The following is a 22,594-nucleotide window of genomic DNA, read 5'->3' as shown; positions in this document are numbered from 1 at the left end:
GCAAAGGAAGATGGACTCATCTATGAATCTTCTGGTGGATAACAGGGCAAATGGAAAGGTCAGGCTCATGGGGCAGGTATGAGATTTTAGAGACTGCATTATGTCAGAGTAGATGGGACTTTGCATATTATCTTTGTTGCCAAAGGAGCATTTTGCAGACAGAGCAGCCGAAGGGTGAAGGGCCACAGTAGAGGGAGGAAACTCCAAGGGGAGAGGTCAGTGCGGTAGGGCTGCAGCCATTCGAGGTGAAAGGGAAGGGGAGAGCCCAGGGTAAGAGCCAAGGCTGAAGGTGAATCTCAGCAACAGAAGAAAAGATACAGGGTCCTACAAGTTCAAGAAAAACACACCAGGAAGAAAGATTTGGAAGCAAATCCTGTAGAAAAGGACCCGAAATAAGAAAAGGTCGCTGGATTTTTCAGTTAGGAAGTCACTAGTGATTGTCAAAAAAGCCTCTTCGCTCAGGCTGCTGTAATAAGACACTGTAGACAAGCTAGCTCAAGCAACAGGATTTGATTTTCTCTCAGTTCTGGACTTTGGTCTGAAGTCCCAAACCAACGCAGCTGCACAGTCAGTTTCTGGTAAGGGCATTCTTCCTGGCTTACCGTGTCCTCACACAGCAGGGAGCGAGCGCGTCCTCGAGCAAGCCCTCTGGTGTCTCTTCTCAGAAGGGTGCCCACTACACCCACCATGCGGTCCCCATCCTCATGACCTCAATGGGACAGTTAGCTCCCAAAGGCCCCAGCTCCAAATGCTTGTCCTATTCAGGGGTAGGGCTTCCACAAATGAATTTTTGAATTCGGAGACACAATTCAGTCCTTAGCAAAAGGCGTGTCAGCAAGCTGCTGCACTCAGAAGCCGGAGAGCTGTGGGCTAACAACCAAGCAATGAAGCAGAAACATGACTACTCACGACAGCTAGCAGTGAAACGGTGGTGTTAGGAGAGCAGCTTTTGGGCAAAGAAAATAATCTCCTCAGGGGCCCCCGGGGTAGCTCAGTCCGTTAAGCGTCTATCTTCGGCTCAGGTCATGATCCCAGGGTCCTGGGGTCAAGTCCTGCATCAGACTCTCTGCTCAGCGGGAAGACCGTTTCTCCCTCTGCCTCTGCCCTTTTCCTCGCCCCGCTCATACTCACTCTTTCTAATAAATAAATAAAATCTTTAAAAAAAGAAAAGAATCTCCTTGGGAAACAAAAGTGCTCATGTTTAATTTGTTTAGAAATACACCCCCCCATTCCAAAGTGAGCTACTGATGTATTTTTCCATTTCCCTATCCCATTATACAATCTCCCCAAGTCAGATGAGCATTAAAAGAAGCCACTCATACCATATAGTTAAGTTAAAAAGCCTGCATTACAAAACATTGTTTGCTATATGATCCAATTTATTTAAAATATTCATGAATAAAATTTTTTAGGAGGCCGTATATACAAAATGTTCAGTGTTTATTCCCAGGAGATGGGATTTAGGATGCATTAGGCAGGGCTCAGTCAGGAACATAAACTACACTGGATATTTCAAGTAGAAGAGATTCAATTTAGGCAGTTCCAGGCTTGCATGACTGTTGGAAGGACCAGAGAAGTGTGGGTGCAGGCCACCGGGAGCTGTGACATTTGCCATCACAGGTGTGGACCCCTCGAAGGTCAGCAAACTGCCACTCCTTCACACCTGCCCACAGCTCCCGGCTCTCAGGTGCAGGACCTCATGCCCACGAAAGTCTCTATGTCCGCTGCCGCCATCATGGCCTGAGGAACGACGGCTCCCACCTGCCTTCTGCTTTCCAAACCCATTCAAAGGCACCTCACCAGCAGAACCAAAACCATCTCCAAAACCCAGCTATTTAGGCAGTCTGGGAAGCAGTCCCACGGGTCCAGCCTCTCTGATTCTGGAGAGAGCAGAGAGAAGGGGTGGGAATGGTACCAGCTGTTAGATGACATGTCACAGGCCACCCTCTTTGGCTACTCAACAACCACACACAACCTCTCACACACACTGAAATTTCCAAATGGCAACAGCCATGACCCCAAGCTTCTGTAACCACCCCTCATTCAAATGGGAGGGGACTCACCTTCTCACCAAATTGGGAGACCCCAAGTCCCATCAGTTATTGTCTCCATCGTCAGGCACCCACTGCTCTTCTAGCTCAGCGGCAAATCCTCCTAGATACCAGCTAACCTGACCAATAGATAAGTTTCACCAAAACCAGCTCACCTTGTGTAACAGGAGAAATTAAGAAGAGGAAAAATAAAGAAATTGAATATATACGCAAATAAGCACCAAAATATGCACAGGCTAGCCTTCTTTTCTACAACTGGCCCTAAGGCCAGTTGGTGTTGCTAACTTTCTTCTTTCACTCGGAAGTCCCTATTTCTTTTGTGTTTGGCCAGCATCTTAGCTGGTTAGAGTTCTTCACCGAGTGAAATAATTAGCAATCTTTATTCCCGAGGGACCTAGCTATGAGTGTATACACCTGGCACCCCCTACCTGGGATGAGATTGCTTACAGAGTCTCCAAGCAAAGTAAGACTAGCTTTATCAGGCAGGGAGGGGGAGAGCTTCTGCAGGATGGGGGTTTGTAGGCTCTAGGTATTTCGATTCATAGAAACCCACCCGGGTGTCTCGATTCAAATTCTCACCATTTCTTCTTTTCCTATCAATGCTTCATCTTCATCTAAGAGATCTGATGGGGCTGGGATTTCAACTTACATTGGAGTTCAGCCCCCTGCAGTGTCTGATTCTTGGCTGCCTTAGCCCTGTGGCTACAGGATATGAGAGAGTGTGTTCTAGGGTGGCCACAGAAGGTCCCCATTCTGACTGCAACTAGAGAGGAAAGTTTACAACTATGAGATTATTTTTTACTTAAGCAATGTAGTATTGCTTACATATGGATAGGTCATAGCTTACATACACTATTCCCTTACGAATGATTCTTCAGCACTTCCAATAAATTCCTAACTCGGGCCCAAGCCAAAGTGACAAGAAAGTCTGTCAGGACCAGCATTGTGCCTGACTAGTGTGACTCTCCATTCTCTACCTCCTGGATCTTCGAGGGCCTTTGGGAGTTCCTCCCAGGTACCTGGCTCCCGCTTCACTCAGTCTAGCAAGCATCTCAGGACCTGAGGGCAAATCAGTTTCCTGGAGTGCAGGGGGCAGGAGACACCCCTTAGCCGAGGAGCTCAGGGGACCAGAAGAGCCCTGTCTTCCTGGCCCCCATGTCTGTGTGGCCTGCAGGGAGTCCCCTCAAGGAGGGGCAGCTCATTTACATAATGAAAACTGGCAGAATTTAATGTGACATCTGCACAGACACAATCTCACTTTAAATAAGAGGCACCAATAAATGTTTACAGTCGAGAAGCTCACTATATTTTAACACGAAGCCGTTTGGCCGTTATACTTAATTTAAACATTCCGAAATTGAGTTTTCCAGGTGATGTGTGATGCTTTTTTTCACAACTCACTTAGCCCATTTGCCCTCACCTTCTCAAGTGTTTCAAAGTGCAACATGTTTTAATGGAAATTACAAATTTGCCCATGTACTCTGTCAGCCTCCTTTAAATCTGCCATAATCATTTCTTTGGTCTGAAAATTCTCCTCTGCTCATGCGTTTCTAACCTACAATCACTCTAAAGACTGGGATACAATTTAAAGGCCTTGAGGTTCTAAATTGGAATATGGGATTTCTGGTATGGCTCCAGTCGTGCAAAGTTTTCCATGATTTTACCCGAAAAAACCAGAGGCCCATCAGTACTCTCATCAGATAGCCCTGTCATTACTCTCTCAGACTTGGAACAAAACCACCCGAAGTTACTTCTAACCCGGGACTTCTGGAGGGAGAGTTTAAAGTAGCGGTCTCTACAAATGTCCTGATTGCGGCTTGGACAGACACTCAGTGGGCAAAGCCCTCTTTCTCCATGAAGATGGAAGACAACCATCTGCTTTCCTCAGGGCTGTTCTCTGAGGACAGGCAGGGAGATGAAAGTCCTCGTCCTTGGCTAAGTGGCTCAAAGCGATCCCCTCCTCTGCACAGCAGGGCAGACACACCCATTCAGTGCTGCATGCAGGAGCCTTAGGGGTTAAGTGATGTCTAAGGAAGGCAGGACCCCCAGGAGTCACTTTCATGGAAAGAATATTAAGTAAAAGCAGAGAGACTGTGGGTTCTGACTCCACCTCTGTCCTCTAACTAGAACTTCAAAGTAATCCCTTAATATATTTTTTAAAGATTTTCTTTATTTATTTGACAGGCAGAGATCACAAGTAGGCAGAGAGACAGGCAGAGAGAGAGGAAGGGAAGCAGGCTCCCCGCTGAGCAGAGAGCCAGATGTGGGGCTTGATCCCAGGATTCTAGGATCATGACCTGAGCCAAAGGCAGAGGCTTTAACCACTCAGCCACCCAGGCACCCCAAAGCCCTTAATATTTTTAAGCCTCAGACTTTGTGTCAGTAAAACGATGTATCCAATCTTGTTCCCCACCCGAGTTTGCAAGAGGCCACATCCATGTTGGTAAATCAACTTCAAGTGAGCTCAAGATGTTACATTATCTAGAAGCAGATATACTCCTTAGTCCTAAACCACACTGATAGATCTCTCAAAATTCCCAAGGGAGGCACACAGTTTGCACATCGAGTAGATTCAAGAGGTGACAGGGATACTGGGAGGGAGATGGAGGGGCGCCCTTTAGAACTCGCTAAACAATCATTTCACCCACTTGCAATTCCACACTCTTAGCAGTAAAGGGAGGATTACAACTCCCACCCTGGCTGCCTTCCAGGGGAGCCCTCGTGATGATCCAGAAGAGAACAGAATAGTGGAGGGGAAAGGGCATGGTTAACAAGGTGAAGAGACAGGAGTAGATATCAACTGTGAAAGTCTTCGCCGCAAATAAAACATCATCATTACCCATCGGGACCTCTTCAGCTCCAAGAGCCAGCTTGGAGCCCAGAGGGGTAGAGAGAAAGCCGCGTCTGGGAGCTCACTACCTGATGGTGGTGCCTTGCAAACGGTCTATCTTCTTATTGAGCTCAGCAATGATGCTGTGGAGTTCCGTGATGCGCTCCTCGTACCGAAGCGTCGTCCGCTCCTGGACATCCTCATGTTCTCTCATGAGGTGGGACTGCTCACACTGGGATCAAGAGAACAACAGAAGTGCCAATGAGTGGATGCACCAACGGGTGAGTGATGCTAAATTTTATGGTCTCAAACCACCACAACCTCCACGTTGAGCATGCTCCAAATAAACACAGACCCGTGCCTTGGCCCGGAATCCCAGAAGCCACAACAGCAGCTGAATTTTAGAATGCATCTCCCACCTGCCCCCCCAACCCCCGCCAGGGAAAAAGTCTTTGCCTTTGTAGCATTCATTCTGTCTTCGGGAGAAAGTCCACCTGCCATTGCTCACAATCTCTGGGGCATTATCCAAGTCTCTTGCTTTTCCCTCACCAAGAAGGAGGCAAGTGTCCGAGCTGGATCCATCAGTTACCTTCTTTTGGGAATGTGAATCTTGAGTGAATGGACTTAAGATTGCCTGCAGTTTGCTCACTTCACTGAGGGGCCTGAAAAGACTGTCCCTTCGTTCCCGACATCGATATCCCAGAGCTTCCCCCCCATGTTTCCTTGTAGCTGTTTAGTTCTCTTTGTACATTAATTTATTTTTAGTTCATTCCCTTTTTGTTAACATTGCTGGGGTACGTTTCAGCCACTTTTATTTATTTATTTATTTATTTTATTTTTGTTTCAGCCACTTTTCAACCAAATAATCCTAAGTGGTATGACAACATTTCTTATCTGGCTGGTGTATCCGTAAGGCTTCATTCTTTCCAATATCCTTTTTTTTTTTTTTTAAAGATTTTATTTATTTATTTGACAGAGAGAGAGATCACAAGTAGGCAGAGAGGCAGGCAGAGAGAGAGGAAGGGAAGCAGGCTCCCTGCTGAGCAGAGAGCCCGATGCGGGGCTCGATCCCAAGACCCTGAGACCATGACCTGAGCCGAAGGCAGAGGCTTTACCCACTGAGCCACCCAGGCGCCCCTCCAGTATTCTTTTCTACCAGACTATGAACTCTGGGAAGGCAAGAACTAGGTGTTTTCATGATTGAGCCCTAACACCTGGCAAACGGCTTGCTTCACTGTGGGTGATCTAGTAGTGTTATGGAATGAATCAATGGCAATATATCACACCGTCAAGGAGACCACTTCGCAGAAACAATGACAGGAGAAGCTGAGGCGCTTCCCTTGCTCAGCATTTGATGGTCTCAGAGGCAGCAGATGCTAGAAAAACATTTTCGTAGCTAGAGTTTAAATCCTAGGGAACCTGTTCATCTCCTTCACTTCTCTGCTCCCTCCTCAATGCCCCACCAGTCACTGTACATTTAGTCTCATTTGCATAACAATAAAACGCATCAGTGATGGAACAAGGGATCCAACTTCTATCCCTGTCTACTGTATTCAGCCCTGATTAATTTCCTGTCCAGCAGAGGAATTTTAATTTCATTTTAGTGAGGTTTTCCTAATGCCAAGAGTGATACGTACTTGCCAGCTTTGCATTTTCAGGGCTCGTAGCAGACGGGCAAGGGTAAGACTCCTCACCCACCATGTCCAATGTCCTCCACCCACCCTTAATCTGTTGCTTCCTATGGCAGCATAACCCAGAAGCTACGGGACAAATGCCTTCAGAGATGAGCACACCACCCCACTAAGCCCCACTCCCTATTGACAGATGTATGCGGCAAGTAAGTCTGTGCAATATGGCGGTACAGGTCATGGCAGAGACCACACCTACAAACCACCTTGATGTGTATTAATGCAGTAACGTCCTGGGGGTTGCTCAGAGCTCCAGGAACAAGACTGGAGGCAAGGAGGTGGTGGAGACTGTGTCCCAGACCTTTGTGAGCTGGCTGTTTTCAGGGAAACAGTAATGGCAACTTCTGTTCTCAGGGACAACCTGCAACATCAGATAACCTCCCCTTGAGGTCGAACACAACTAGAAGTATGTGGCAACTGAGGCAAGGATAAAGTCACATCTACAGAGAAGCTTTCCTAAACAGATTAAAACCCTAAGAGGCCACAGATACTCTTTCCATGAAGTTATGCCTTTTCATCCATGATCCATCATATTTTACAGGGAACAACACAAACCCACAAAATGACAATGTGTCAGAGACAGTATGTGTCAATCAGTGAAAAAGGTTCATATTTCTCTGGAGCACACTCACAGCTGAATACTGTTTCTCTGCATTCCTGCAAAGTATCTATGAGCTTTTGCTATTATGCTTTATTCCCACCTTCAAAGTGTGTGTGTGTGTGTGTGTGTGTGTGTGTGTGCATGTGTGTACATGTGCATGTGCAGTATGCACATGTCTCAGTGTAGCTGGCACTCTTATGAAGACCACCAGTTTTAGATCTTAAAATAATTACAAGATACTGCCCAGCCTGACCTGAATCTCATTTATGCTGTGACTCTTACTACACTGCACTCTTGTTGGCTCCTCCTCTTTGGTTTTCCATAATCAGCTCTCTAGGGCTACAGATCACTGTGAAATGGGGTGCCTGCCTGACTCAATCGGTTAAGCATCTGTCCTCGGCTCAGGTCATGATCCCAGGGCCCTGGGATCGAGTCTTGCATTGCAATCCTTGCTCAGTGTGGAACCTGCTTCTCCCTCTGCCTGCTGCTCCCCCTGCTTGTGCTCTGACAAATAAATAAAATCTTTAATTTAAAAAAAAAAAAAAAGCCATTGTGAAATGCTTCCCTTTACATACTCAACAGCTCTCACTCTCTTATATTTTTTTTTTTTAAGATTTGTATTTATTTAAGAGAGAGAGAAAACGTGTGAATACGCACCAGCAGGGGGAGAGGCAAAGGGAGAAGCAGACTCCCCACTGAGCTGGGAGCCCAATTGGGGCTTGATTCCAGGACACAGGGGTCACAACCTAAGCGGAAGGCAGATGCTTAACTGACTGAGCCACCCAGGTACCCCTCTCAGTCTCCTTTAATTCCCCACTTACAGTTCCTCCTTCATAGTCTTTAGAAGTCAACAGCCCACCACCACCAAGGCAGACCAGAAACCACAAAATTCACGTTAAAATGGAGGTATGCAAATATTCACACAAGAAAATGGCACACAATCTACTACTGATAATCACCAAGACAACTCCAGACACCCCTGGTGACTCTTGTGAGCTGCCTAACAGGTAAGATCCAGGCTGCAGGCGGGGGAGGGGTGCCCAGGTTGCCGGGAGAGCAGATGGCCGATGCCCAGATAACGAGAGCGTACTATCTGGTACTGTACCACCTTCGCCCCTGCCTGTAACTGGGAAGTCTGCCTGGAGGGTAAGAGTATGAACAAGAGACAACAGGAAGCCTGATGATTCAGACAGAACAGCACTTGTAGCTAAAAGGAGACAAAAGACTCATAATGTATATTTGGAACTAGGGGTTCATTTGGGAGTAGCAACAAGACTCTATCGGAGGCAGAAAAGTTCTTCGCTGAAGGCAAAGATATCTGGTTTATGTTCCTATATTTTTTCCATAAGTATGGTTTCTTAAAATAGTGGAAAGCCTCTATAATTTAATTCTTCCTAAAAATAATAGATACAGCTTGATTTCCCATAATATTTAAGATACGAGGCTGAGTGCCACCGAGTGGGGATCACTGGGACATGTCCTCCGAAGGGAACCACAGTCACAGCTTCCAGGTGGAATTCTCTGCTGGAGAATAAGAAACGTGGACAGAAATGGGGGGTGGGGGGAAGGAGAGATGGTAGAATGGTACCCTGGGGATCCTTCACACAATGAAAAGAGAACACTGGAAAATAATTATCAAAATGCCCAGCCTCAAGGAGAATGGATGGCTTGAGAAGATATTGCCCAAGGCTCATCCGTACAAATCAACATCCCCTTGAGGTATCACACTGAACACTTTACCCATTCTGCACACACTGGTGGGACCCAGACAAAGACAGGTTGAAGCCCGGACCTCCACGCTGCAGGGTGGGGCAGGGCGGGGTGGAGCAACGGGGCATCAGAAGACAAGCCATTACCTGCCGGAGCCCGAAGAACCCGACAGAACACCCTTGTTCAACAGCTCCCATTGAACTGCATAAGACCAACCTCGGAAAAGGGGCACCTCAGTGCAGGAAAAGTGGGAGACGAGTGGCGGGACCCAGGACAGACAGAGCCATTCTGCGCGTGATCCGCGTTCCTGCGCCGGCCAGCTCCCGCGGCCGCAGGACTGCCCGTTCCAGTCTTGCCCGATTTTATGAACACACTCCGGTACGGTGACTGACCCACGCCTCTCACCACCCTGAGTTTTCATGACCGGTGAGAGCCTTGTTTAGCCTGGGAGGGCATGTGGTTTCGAGTGTTCTGTTTCCTAGGGGCACAGGCTAGGTCAGGCTGGATACCGCGCCTCCATCTACGAGTCACCTCTGGGCAGGTATCCCCGTAAAGCCTCAATCCAGGCGGTACTACAACAATGACAGCTAAACAGGTTAAAGGAGTAGGACTTCTAGATTACTCCTTCATGTTTGCACACATTTCTTGACTTTTAAGTTACAAGTCGAGGCACTTTATATACACATTAAAAAGCGATAGATGGGGGCACCTGGTGGCTCAGTGGGTTAAAGCCTCTGCCTTCGGCTCAGGTCATGATCCCAGGGTCCTAGGATCGAGCCCCACATTGGGCTCTCTGCTCAGCAGGGTGCCTGCTTCCCTTCCATTCTCTCTGCCTGCCTCTCTGCCTACTTGTGATCTTTGTCTGTCAAATAAATAAATAAATAAATAAATCTATCTTTATTTAAAAAAAAAAAAGGCGATAGACGTCCACTCTTCGCATAATTCATTAACAGTTCCTGCAATGGTGTTCGTTTCTCTCCGGTACACACAGGGGTCTCTGGCAGGGCCATCATGTGGGGTGTGTGCCTCGTAAGCATCAGCACCCCTGATAGACAACACGGATATTCCTCAAGACTCTGGTTCACCTCCATCCATGCACAGTGGGGGGATGATATTTTCTCTCTCCCCTTGAAGCTAGATATGGCCATGTGACTTACTTCAGCCAATGAGGTATGAGTGAAGTTATGTCACTTATGCCTAGAAGCCTTTAAGGCTCCTTCAGGATTTGCTACATTCCCTTCCCTGGCCATGGCTACTGGCAATGTTCCAGACAGTAGAAGCCCCATCAGCTTAGGAGGCTGGTAGAGGACAATTCGGGACAGTTTCCTGCCAGCCCTACAGAGCTCCTAGCAAGAAACAAGAAATAAATCTCTGATATGTAAAGCCGCTGAGGTGGTTTGGGGGTTATTTATTTGGGCATATTCTGATGATACAACCATTTTACAGATGAAAACAAAATGTAAAGTGACTGATTTGTTATATCCTAGGCAACAAGCAGAACTCTCTGAAAAACCGTCTGATTTGTGTTTACACCATCAAAGGGTAGATGCTGTTGTAGCCACCATCTTCTCCCCCCTACTCCCTCCCAGCTCCTTGACCTGCGGGCTTGTCCCCATGCGATTTGCCTTAAGATCTCCAGGGACAGCAGAGTCACCCTCCTTGGTCTTCCTCCCCGACCCACCTCCAGTAAACTCCAGGAAACACCAATATTATGCCTTCCCATACCAGGTGAAGGTAGGAAACCCAGACAACTCTCTCCTCAGTCCATTGGAGAACCAAAATATAAAAGTAGACACAAGGGGTTTTAAGACAGGGAATTCTAGGTCCCTCTGGTACCCATCAAGCCAGCTTTAGCTGCCAAAGTCAATTATTCAGCGACAACTTTCTTAACAGGGAGGAGTGGTAGCTTCTTCCAGCAAAACTTACGAGTGAGGGATGAATTTCTTCTCCTCACCACACCGAAATACCCCATAAAATTTCAGTTGAACAAAATAAGAAATGGTCTCAAACAACACGCTGCCACTTTTTCCCTCTTATCACAGGGAATCGCATCCAGGGCTCTCCTTTCTCCCAGCCTATATTCAGTTTTTGACTGATCCTATATTTTAGCAAAGAAAGCAAGCCTGTGGTTGCAGCATCTTGCTTACCATGAATTTCTGGAAGTCAGAATCACTAGGATTTCTCCCACAACTACAAACAGTCAGTGTGAAAGGCAAAGAAAAAAAGACTGGGATCGGATAGGAGGAAATTTTTTTTCCTGACTTTCGTCTGGGACTTAATGTATACTCGGAGCATTTTCCCTAGGTTTCAGCTATCATGATGAGGAAGCAACTTTAAAATCTATATAAATACCTATGTCTAGCCACATAAATTGGTGAAATTGCCTGTATGCAAAAATGTGTAATAAAAACAAGCGGTATCATTCCAGCCACCAAGAATATCTCCGCTCTTGGTGCAATCCTGGGATGAAGCCATGAGTCAGCCTCGAGACAGACCGGTCTGAGAACTTGAGCTCTTGTTGGAAAAACCCTGTGCAAAGTGGCAATGCTAAGGAGCTTTCTGGTTTTATTAATGTTCTTCACTGGGTTTTATCTTACTCCACAGAGGCCACGGATCTTTAATCATCACATTAGTCTCAGCTGTCAAACCTAAGAGCATTAGGAACTCCATTCTTGAAAAATGCAATGCCATCATTAATCTGTTAACCCTCTCAACCATCCTGGTGAAGGGGGTCAGCACCACCCCCTTGTAAAATATGCAAAGAAGTCATGCCACTTTCCCAGGGTCGCACTGAATTGGTCTCGGCAATATTACTCAGGGTTATTTCCACCCTCATTCTAAGTCCTTGCCCAGGTTCTCCCAGGGGGAAGATGGGAGGAACCAGGCCAACAAAACAAAGAGGCCCAGCACAAATGGAAATGCCCTTGATGAGGAAAACGGCTAGCGCAATTTACCAAAGCAAAGTAGAAACAAGTAAGGAAGGAATGGAGGACATTCCTGACCAAGAGAACACAGCCAAACCGTACCTTTAAGTATCTCATATAACGAGAAAGCACCAACAAAGTGCTCTCTCCATGACATTTAATGAAAAGTATTTATGTTTTCTTCCTAAAAGCTAAGAGGTAGAAAATTCAGAAGCCTTGCTATCCGAAGATAGAGAGCTTAGAAATAGAAAGCATTCCGTATTACTACTAACTGATTACATGGGGAATAATAGATTCATAAGCTTGCTTGAGATATATCATTCTATAGCCCTTAAAAAAAATGCAGCAATGTAAAACTGTTGGTCCTCAAAAAATAGCAAATATGCCGAAAGCATCGAACCAGTAGCATATAGAATCTCTGTCAGTTTCCCACCAGGCTGTTTAATGTTGGTGCATGCATGTGTCTGTGCACCTGTTTGATGGGGACGGTAGGGAAGTTTAAACCAAATGGACCCGTGCATCATGCTCCACCCACTTTGGGAACCCCTTTGGATGCTAAGGGCAGCCTGGACAGCCTAAAAGACAATACAGGACTAGTACAGCTGTGGATTCCCATAAAACCTGGATGCAAATTCTAACTCTTGGTACTTTCTAGCCTCATAATCTTCGGCAAGATACTCAGATTCCCCAAACCTCTCTTTCTTCACTTGCCAAACGGCCCTGCTAACAGTACCTGCACCAGAGGCCATTATGAGAACTCCCTGAGATAAAGCAAGCAGGTTGCTTGTCACACTGCCTGGCACAAAACAGAGCTAAAGTGTGGTGATTCTCACTACCGCTACACTACACGCTAACAGTGGCGCTGCTCATCAAATCCCCCAGGACAGTATGATGAGTGGCCTCTGAAATGCCCCCAATGATCCCTGTATCTCCTCTGTGTGACACCCTCTCACTGAGCCTGGGTGGGATCTGTGACCAGCTTCTAACTAGTGCCATGTGACAAAGGTGATGGGATGTCACTCCCAGGATCTGTCTGATCAACAGACTTATTCTAGAATCTTTCTCTGCACTGATGGCCTTGAAAAAGCAAACTGTCATGGATCCTACACCCACAAAGAAATAAATTCTGTCAAGGACTTGGGCAAGTGGACTCTTCCCTAGTTGAGCTTTAGATGAGCACTCAGTTCTGGCAACACCTCGATGGCAAACACACAGAGGACCCTGTTACCGCCATACCTGAGTTCCTGAAGCACAGAAGTTGTGAGCTGATAAATGTGTGTTAAGCCAGTAATTTTGTGGTAACTTATTACACAGCAATAGAAAATGAATACGGAAGCACTCTACCTTCCTCATCATGCTGATCTAGGCTCCTTTATTCAGCATTTCCCTTTCCATCGCTATTCTTAAAACTCTACTGGCAGGTTGACCTTATGACTATATAATGAACCTTTTTTTTATTCAACTAGTCCCAGGGTCACCATCAATAATTACTCAACAGATGTTGAAGCTCTTTTTGATTATTTCTGATGAAGACAACCACCATTCACATTTTAGGTTAATCATAGCTCTGTAATATTTAGAGAGTTGGTAAAACTCTCTAAAGCCACAGAGCATAAATTTATGCATGAACTTGCTCTTCCACAATCTGGTCAAGCTTCAAACATGAATCACTCACACAGGAAGCATGGCACTGCCATTTCATTGTTCTTATTTTTTCTTGCATAAATTTCTTTTTTTTTTTAAAGATTTTATTCATTTATTTGACAGAGAGAGAGAGAGATCACAAGTAGGCAGAGAGGCAGGCAGACAGAGACGGGGAAGCAGGCTCCCCGCCGAGCAGAGAGCCCTATGCAGGTCTCGATCCCAGGACCCTGAGACCATGACCTGAGCCGAAGGCAGAGGCTTTAACCCACTGAGCCACCCAGGCGCCCCATAAATCTCATCTTTGTAAAAGGTATGAGACTGGTGAGTCTGACCTCCCCCCACCCCCATGTTCTCTCTCCTGGGTCCCAGTATCTGCACTGGAAAGATGTCTCTATTGAAAGGAACAGAGAGTAATCTTTAAGCATATTTAATGTAAGAATGCAAATGGAATAGAGTCAATGAATGCCACTATGATGTAAAGAGCCACCAAACATTATTACATAAGAATGTCTTGACAATTAGTCAAAAGGGAACTGACTCAATCTTTGACACAGCACAGAAAGTTTTCCATTATCTTCTACCATCCTCTGCACAAGTTGCTCTGTCCTTGTAGGCTTAAAATTTTAATAAATACCCTCCTGGTCATCTTTAAAAATCCAAAACTATAGTACATGCCAGCTTTTAGTTAAGAGCTTTCACAACTTCTTTCCTCTTAAAAATATTCTCACAGGGGCGCCTGGGTGGCTCAGTCTGTTAAGCATCTGCCTTCAGCTCAGGTCACAATCCCGGGGTCCTGAGATGGAGCCCTGCGTCAGGCTCCCTGCCTGGGGGGAGGCTGCTTCTCCCTTCTCCCTCTCCTTACTACTGGTGCTGTCTCTCTCTCTCTCAAATAAATAAATAAAATCTTTTAAAAAATTATCACTGTTAAGAACTACTAACAATGGTTGCCTTTGATGGTTGCAAATTAGAAAACTCACCTAACACTCTTTTGTATTTATCATTAATACAAAAATAATCACTTTTTCTTTTTTTTTTAAGATTTTATTTATTTATTTGACAGAGATCACAAGTAGGCAGAGAGGCAGGCAGAGACAGAGAGAGGGGGAAGCAGGCTCCCCGCTAAGCAGAGAGCCTGATGTGATGTGGAGCTTGATCCCAGGACCTTGGGATCATGACCTGAGCCGAAGGCAGAGGCTTTAACCCACTGAGCCACCCAGGTGCCCCAGTGATTTTGAAAAATCACTTTTTCAAAAAAAACAAAACAAACAAAAAACAAACAAACAAAACCCTTGTGAAACAAAACCAAAAAGAGCACTAAAAAAAGTTGTAATTCACCAGAGCCCACTACTAAAACATCATATTGCTGCCTTTCCAGCTTTTCCTATCACATTTTTATTACTTTTATAATAGAAGGAAAATATTGTAAGTTTTCATCCAAGTAAAAACTTAAAGATTTTGTCTGTATAATAGCCTTTATGAGAGAAGAACACTGGGGATCTTGTCTTGGCTCTGGCGCCAAGCTATTCATTTGACCTTGGGTAAGCAAGTTAACCTCTCTGGGATATTGACAAATGTGGAAGTAGAAGATCTCAAGTATAAAGGGTCTTTCCTCTCTACTCAAACAATCTACAATTATGAGACCTGAGTTTTCAAAACTTTCCACAGGTCATCTAGACCAAGGGTTGAGGCAGCCTGGTTTTTAGAGCTCTCTGAATTCTCACATAAAAAACAGGACACCTTAGGGGCGCCTGGGTGGCTCAGTGGGTTAAAGCCTCTGCCTTCGGCTCCAGTCGTGATCCCAGGGTCCTGGGATCGAGCCCCGCGTCTAGCCCCACGTCTGGCTCTCTGCTCGTTGGGGAGACTGCTTCACCCCCCACCCCCGCCTACTTGTGATCTCTGTCAAATAAATAAAAATCTTTAAAAACAAAACAAAACAGAACACCTTATTCAACAGAACCAAATGCTTGAGACAAGGTATTCTCTCGAACAACAAAATACAAGCAAGGACAAACCCACACCATCCACAAGCCCGAAAGGGTTTCTGAGTGGGCAGAAGCAGCGAGAAGCGTAAGGTTGGTGGACCCGAGAACTGGAAAACCCCAACATAAACAGTCAATACCCACAGGAAAGTGAGGGGCGCCAATTGGAAAGGAGTCGCTAAAACTAGGAGGTATTCTGCCTGAGCCAAGAGTAAACGGGGAAGGGGCCCCAACAAGATCTGGAAGACCTAAAGCAGTTCGTCCCTGAGAACTCTCAAGATTGGCCTCAGGACTCGCTTCCAGGAGGAGAAACTGCTGACAGTGGGATCAGGACTGAACAAGATGGAGTGACAGAGACAAAGGAAAGAATAGATCCAGATAGAAGTAGGTGAGAGGAACAGAGCCAGGAAGTGTCCGAAAGCAGGCGGTCATATTTTTGACAAAATGAAAACAACAGAAGACTAAGCTTTATGAACTTAAAAAACCATCTTAAACCGGGCCTCCTAAAAGTTCAAGGAAACGATTTTTTTCATAAAAAATTGAAAAATGGAGAAGTCCTGAGGTCAAATTCCATACAAAGTTATAAGAAGGAAGGAAAAAAGAGAATGTCTCCCTATATACTATGAAAGCATGCCACAAAATGGACATCTCACCCCCAAAAAGCCCAGACAAAGCCTACTATTTCAAAATAAGCTGAAAGACCTTAAGGAAATAAAATGACATGAGACGGGGCACCTGGGTGGCTCAGTGGGTTAAGCCTCTACCTTCGGCTCAGGTCATGATCTCAGGGTCCTGGGATGGAGCCCCACATCGGGCTCTCGGCTCAGCAGGGAGCCTGCTTCCTCCTCTCTCTCTCTGCCTGCCTCTCTGCCTACTTGTGATCTCTGTCAAATAAATAAATAAAATCTTTTTAAAAAAATGCATTTCAGGAGCATAAACTAAACTAAAAGGCACATGGGAAGAAATAAACACAACATATAAAGCCCCAAAAGAAACAGAAGATGAACAACAGGAAAAACCAAGTAAAAAGGGAGAGACAGGATGTGGATAGTGAGATAGTGAAAACAGGCAAAAAAGATCTAACATACAAATAATAAGCATCCTTGAAGAAGAAAATCAAAGCAAGAGAACTGGTATTAAACACTGTAGTTTTTTACACTTTCCTGAAATTAAAAGATTAAAAGAGATAATCAAAAGAATACACAGCAAACCTGAGAATATCCAACCAGAATGACTCAGATCAAGAGTTACTCTAGTAGGAGCACCTGGCTGGATCAGTTGGTGGAGCATGTGAGTTTCAGCCCCACGCTGGGTGTAGAGATTACTTAAAAATAAAGTCTTTTAAAGAAAAGTTACTCTAGTAAAATTACTAGACAGACAGACAGAAAGAAAGAAAGAAAGAAAAGAAAAAGGAAAAGAAAAGACAAGACATGCTATGGACATCTAGAGTACATGTCCGTGAGGCTGTATTATCAGACTTTGGGAGCAGCACTCTACACCAAAAGAGAAGAAGGGAATGTATTCAAGCAAAGAAAAGATGGGCCAAGGGTTTTCTATCCAGCCGCAACGTCTTTCAAGTATGAAGGGCAAAGAACAGACATACTGTTAATAATGAGCAAGAACTTGGTGAAGATGATGCCGAGTCCTCCCTGAGGAATCGCCTAGAAAATCCACTTCAGGCAATAAAAGAATAAACGAGGAACGCTGACATAAGGACCACGGTAAACACTAAACATATAGGTACTTAGAGAAGCCTAAATGAGGACGAGAGGGGGAGAGTGTGAGTTGCAATGGCCAGACGGCGAGGCAGGTGGAAGGAAGACAACTTAGCAAAAAACTGGGGGAGTGCAGAGAGTGTAACGCAACAACAACAAAAAATCACATTCTTCTCAGGAACTGTATCTGTTACGGCAGTAGTAGTAGTATCCTGATACTGTATGTAATATGGAATGAAGCAAGTAATCATGGAGTATTTTCATTCAATTGTCCTCTGTAGCATTAAGAACTAGGATTCTTCATGTGAAAGAAAGGAGATTCAGATAAAATACAGAGGAAGCTAGGTATAAAGTACGCTGTAGTCTCAATTTAAATTGCGGCTATTTGTACGAACTCCTAACATATTTTATCTGAAAAGTTATATGTACATGCATATGTAGGTAAATAAGGAAATAAAGAATTTCCTGGCTACGTCTATAAAAGGGGCCTGGAAACAATGACCGACCTAGAAGCCAAAAGCACTCTTAGCACTCAGATTGTGGTCTTAAGATACTACTCTCTGCTCAGAGAAGTAAGAGTTACTCAGAGGATGGTTACTACCACATTTGGGGGAAAAAAAACGTACTATCTGAGTCTGGACTCATATCAAAAGACTCAGGAGCCAACCTGAAGAGGCTCATACTGGCCAAAGATAATACAATTTGAGTTTCTGTAACGAAAACAGTTATGGTAGAATGAAAACCCAAATATGTTTAAATCTATAATTTCTTAATTATAGATTTTTAAATTATTGGGCAACTTCAGAGGATCAGAGTTTGTTTTCTTGAAAAATGTTAATAGAAAGATGAGAAATTTTGCTTTTCCTCTATGAACCATTGTTTCACCAAATCACAGATGATGGGAGATATCCCTATAAAAGCATTCCAATTAATGAGAAATGGCAGAACTGAAATATCACCATATTTATAAGACCTAATAATTCAATGAACCAATGAACAAAGGCGTTGAGTATCAACAGCTGCTAACATCACAGAAAATGAGACAAGCAGACCCTATATTGCCTCCCGCTGAAACAACAAATACCCCTTACTGTCTGGCCAAAGGGACCAGACATGAATTTGAATGAGCCTCTGGGTCCACCTGCCATTTCACAGGAGCTAGAGGGGACGGAGGGATGTGGTGAGCTGTACGGTGAGTGTCTAATGAGCACCATGCAGACTGTAGGGAACTCCACAGGTCAAATGGCAGGTTTCTAACAGATTAACTAAAAAGCAAACCAAGAGTGGAAGCCAAACCTATAAATTAAGAGATTCAAAGGAAACCCAGAGTTTTTAATGAGCAAGACTAAACTTCACTGTCTAGGGATATATAAACTTCAGGGATATAGGGTAAAGGGACAGGAAATAGGACTATAAAAGTCACGGTGGTGGTCACCTTGGTGGGAGGGAGGGTGCGACTAGGACAGGACATAAGGAGGGGCTTCTGGGATGGCTGGCAAGTTCTACTTCCTGACCTGAACAGTGCTTATGAGAATGTTTGCTCATGACCCCGTAACTCGATCTGCTGGAATTCCTCAATCTAGGTTATATCTTTAAATAAAAAATATAAGAGTTTAAATAAAATAAAAAACCTCTCCAGATCCCTTACCTGTGCCTTGGCTAATTTCTTTTCCAGAAGGTCTCGTTCCCGCTCCGTTTGCTGCAGACGTTTATTAAGTTCCACTATATCTCCCTTGAGTGATGCCAGGGCTGCCAAGTGGAGCTGTGGTGAGAGAAGGAAAGGAGCATAAGGTTAGATCCTCTGGCAGAAACTCGTTCCTTCCCTGTAATTACTGTGATCATATTAAAAAAAAAAAAAAATGCCGCAACTCCAATGGGTGCTATTAAATCAGGTGTCGGGCAGGCAAGCCGGGTTATATGGTGGTCACCGTAAACGTAACAGGGAGAAAACTCACATGTGGGCAGCGGGACCTAATTTCGGGGTCCCATCAGAATAGAGAGCAAAGCTCCTCACTCTGAGGGCTTTCCCTCTGTTACTCAGCAAGGGTGCGATTCATTGCTGGTGTGGGGTTGCCTGATTCTCAACCTGAGCCACGAGAAAGGAGGAGAACCAGATCAGCTTTGAACTCACTTTGGAACATATGAAAGTTGGACAGGGCAACTCTGTGACCCATCCTGCTGCGTGTACAGACAGATCACGGGGCCGAGTTTAAGAAAACCTGGGCGAGCTCATTTTTTGTCAGATGGTCTCCCCATAAAGTCGGTCCTTTATTTCCTTGCCAGCTCATCTTTCCTCATTGTCCTCCAGACACACTAGATTGTCCAGATGCTGCCTCTGGGCTAGCAGGCCCTCTCCCAGGAACAGAACAAGAATTCTGATAAATGATGCTCGGAGAAGACACACCAAGAATCCCTCCAGATCCCCTTCCCCAGCCAATTCCCTCAGGTTAACTGGAACGACAAGGGAAGTTCTTTAACACATTAACAAGGGGTACCCAGCACCCCTAGGATCTCAACATGCCCAACTTCCGAGCCCAAACACTGAGCTTTGGCAGCACCAAAGCTACCCCAGGAGCCTTTGTGGCTTTGCAGGGCAACGGACAGAGCTCAACACTCAGGTCCCAGAGTAGCACCCTTCTTCAACCTTCTTTGTCTTCTGAGTCACTGCTTCTCATCTGTCTTCACTGGCAGCTCCAGCGGGGGAAGTGTAGACCATTCCCTAGCCAAATTCCACACTCCATTTGGGTGAGTGATTAGGATCAGAACAAACCCTCCCTTCCTGACAGGTTTTTAGTAGTTTCTGCCAAGAGGGATTAAAGTAAGGAGTAGACAAATAAATGTGATCTTTAAAGATGGACGTGGTAGGACGGTCCACAGTTCAACTTTGAAGATTTTAATTGCAGGTTCAGAAAATGCTTTTCTGCAACTGCATGTCGGCTGGGAGGCTTGTTGGGGGTATGAGTGGGAGGAAGGGAGAAGGAGACCCAGGGCAGGGTCTGGGCTTTCAAAGCAGTTGTTTATGTTAGACTATAATGGCAGTGACCGTGACTTTGCTTCATTGCATCAGGGCTGCAAACCAACAGATCAATAGCTCATCTGAAATCAGGAATGCCTGAAATTTAAAAAAGGAAATGTCAGGCAATCTGGCGGTATTTGCCTTCTCATGTAGGGCTAGGGCTGCTCAAAAAAGGTCACTCTGGGTTTCAGGTACAAGGTTTTGTGTAAGAAGTCTCAGCACAAATACCACAGTGGTCCCACTGTAGTCTTTTCAGGCCATTCTGCTTCCAACAGCGGGGAGAGGGACACAAATTCACTCCTTCCTTAGACAGCTGGGCAACCCCCTCTGCCTCTGAACTGTCCATCTGAAGATTCTCCTTCTGTGTCAGACATTGTGGTCTGTTAGACATTAAGTCAAGTCTTGAGAGAGGCTTTCCCGGCAGAAACTAATATCAGAAGGTGGGAAGTAGAGTGGGCAAAGCAGGCGAGTCACAAGACATGTTGCTTAGGAGCGGGCTGACGGCACCCCCTTCCTACCTGGTAACTGAGCATGAGAGGTGTGCTAAGTTTTCACGAGAAGTTCCCCCATTAGTAATCCAGTAATCAAAAGCTAGCTTGACCTCCCTTCTTTGTGGGCTTCGCTCCCCCTCATTCTGGCAGACCTGTGGGAGCCCTGGGAATTCAAAGGCTGCGGAGTGTGAGCGCAACACTCCAAGTATTAGGACACACCCTGTGCCCTGTCAAGGCAAGTATTAAAAGATAAGAAGGATAGAGGTCTTTGGGGTAAATTTTTAACAAGAGTAAGAGTGGACTTAAGTCTGGAAAGACAAATTTACCAAAGCAACTGAAACGGTTAAATATCTGTAACAGGAAAATGATATGTATACCCATTTTTGAGATCTCTTTACTTGTTCCCTGGTTTTGGAAATGGTCTCTGACTTGAGTCAGAGCTTTAGACATATGACCCATAAAGAACCATGAAAAGAAGATGTTTCACTAACCAAAGAGAAGAAATATATATGATGCTTGGAGTCTGTGCCAGCATCCTCTCCAACTCATTTATTTTTTTAAAAGATTTTATTTATTTATGTGAGAGAGAGAGAGAGGGAGTGAGCACAAGCAGGGGAGCAGGAGGCAGAGGGAGAAGCAGGCTCCCTACTGAGCAGGGAGCCTTCCATAGGTCTTGATCCTGGGATCATGACCTGAGTCGAAGGGAAATAGTCGAGCCACCCAGGCGCCCCTCCAACTCGTTTTTCTCTTCGTGCTCTGCAACAAGACCCCAATTTTTTTTTTTTAAAGATTTTATTTATTTATTTGACAGACAGAGATCACAAGTAGGCAGAGAGGCAGGCAGAGAGAGAAGGGGAAGCAGGCTCCCTGCTAAGCAGAGAGCCCGATGTGAGGCTCGATCCCAGGACCCTCAGATCATGACCTGAGCTGAAGGCAGAGGCATTAACCCACTGAGCCACCCAGGCGCCCCAAGACCCCACATTTTAGCCAATCATATCACTGCTGCTCGGCTGAATCGTCCCAGTTCCTAGCTCTCCCTCTACAGCTGGAGCCAGGCATCGCCATGTGACCAAGTTCTGGCCAATGAGATGTAAGTAGAAATACTATACGGGAGTTCTAGGAAAACATCTCAAAGAAGTCATTCCCCTTTTCTCTTCCTCCATCCTTGCTGCTTGGTACATTATGTGATGGCTGGAGCTCAAGCAGCCACTCTCCTTCATAAAGGTGAGCTCCACATTCTAAAGGGCCAAAACTTGCCCGAGCCCTAGCAAGTTGGTAGAGTCACCCTGCCAGCTTTGGACTGTTGGCGTCAGACTTCTGGAACAGAATAGGCAGCAACAGACCTCCACTGTATAGGCCACTCTTACGTTGAGGTGCTCTGGCAAATGCAATTGATCTAACCCTACTTTGTAAAGAATCAAATATGCCTGGGTTCAAATCTCATTTAAGCCACTTGCAGGAGACTTGCCTTTAGATGGCTAATTTAATCACTTTGTCATAGGCTGCCACAGAGACAAATGAGACCACGCCGAAACTGTAACTCGCTGGGTGTCTGGAACCCGGGGAGCATTCAACAAAAGCCCACATCCTCTTTCCCAGTCAAGGTTTAAGTCAATGAGTTTCAAGTCAACAGCCTTCTTAGAAGAAGCCCCATCAGAGGTAGTGAGTGGGACATTCAACCGAGTGAGTAAGCCAGTCCTGTCTCAGAACAGCCTCCTTCCCAGTGGGTATCAGCATGGGAGTGGGAGACCAGAGCTAGTCCGTCTGATTCTGCTGATGTCCTAAGGTTTATCTTAAAGAGCTGACTGCCAAGGCTCTTACATCTCTGTGCAATTTTCACCCGAGGCCTAAGCAAGGTTGGGATGGGACAGTGACACTTCCTAAACAAATGTGGGTCTCGTGCATGAAGGCCATAAATTCATACTTACCTCATCACTCTGGAGAT

The 22,594-nt window shown here is 45.4% G+C and overlaps 1 protein-coding gene across 1 annotated transcript in view; it reads right to left on the bottom strand.

Moving 5' to 3' along the window:
• Positions 1 to 22,594, bottom strand: part of MCC (MCC regulator of WNT signaling pathway) — a gene marked incomplete at its 5' end in the record, with an annotated part of 263,687 nt that overhangs the window by 91,507 nt on the left and 149,586 nt on the right. The window contains 2 exons of the mRNA XM_080804526.1: positions 4,971 to 5,113; positions 18,791 to 18,904. Coding sequence (XP_080660652.1) covers positions 4,971 to 5,113; positions 18,791 to 18,904 — 257 coding nt within the window. The remainder of the gene's footprint in view (positions 1 to 4,970; positions 5,114 to 18,790; positions 18,905 to 22,594) is intronic.

Source organism: Martes martes (assembly GCF_963455335.1).
Source record: "Martes martes genome assembly, chromosome: 5".
NCBI lineage: Eukaryota > Metazoa > Chordata > Mammalia > Carnivora > Mustelidae > Martes > Martes martes.
This window is presented reverse-complemented; position numbering and strand designations above follow the sequence as displayed.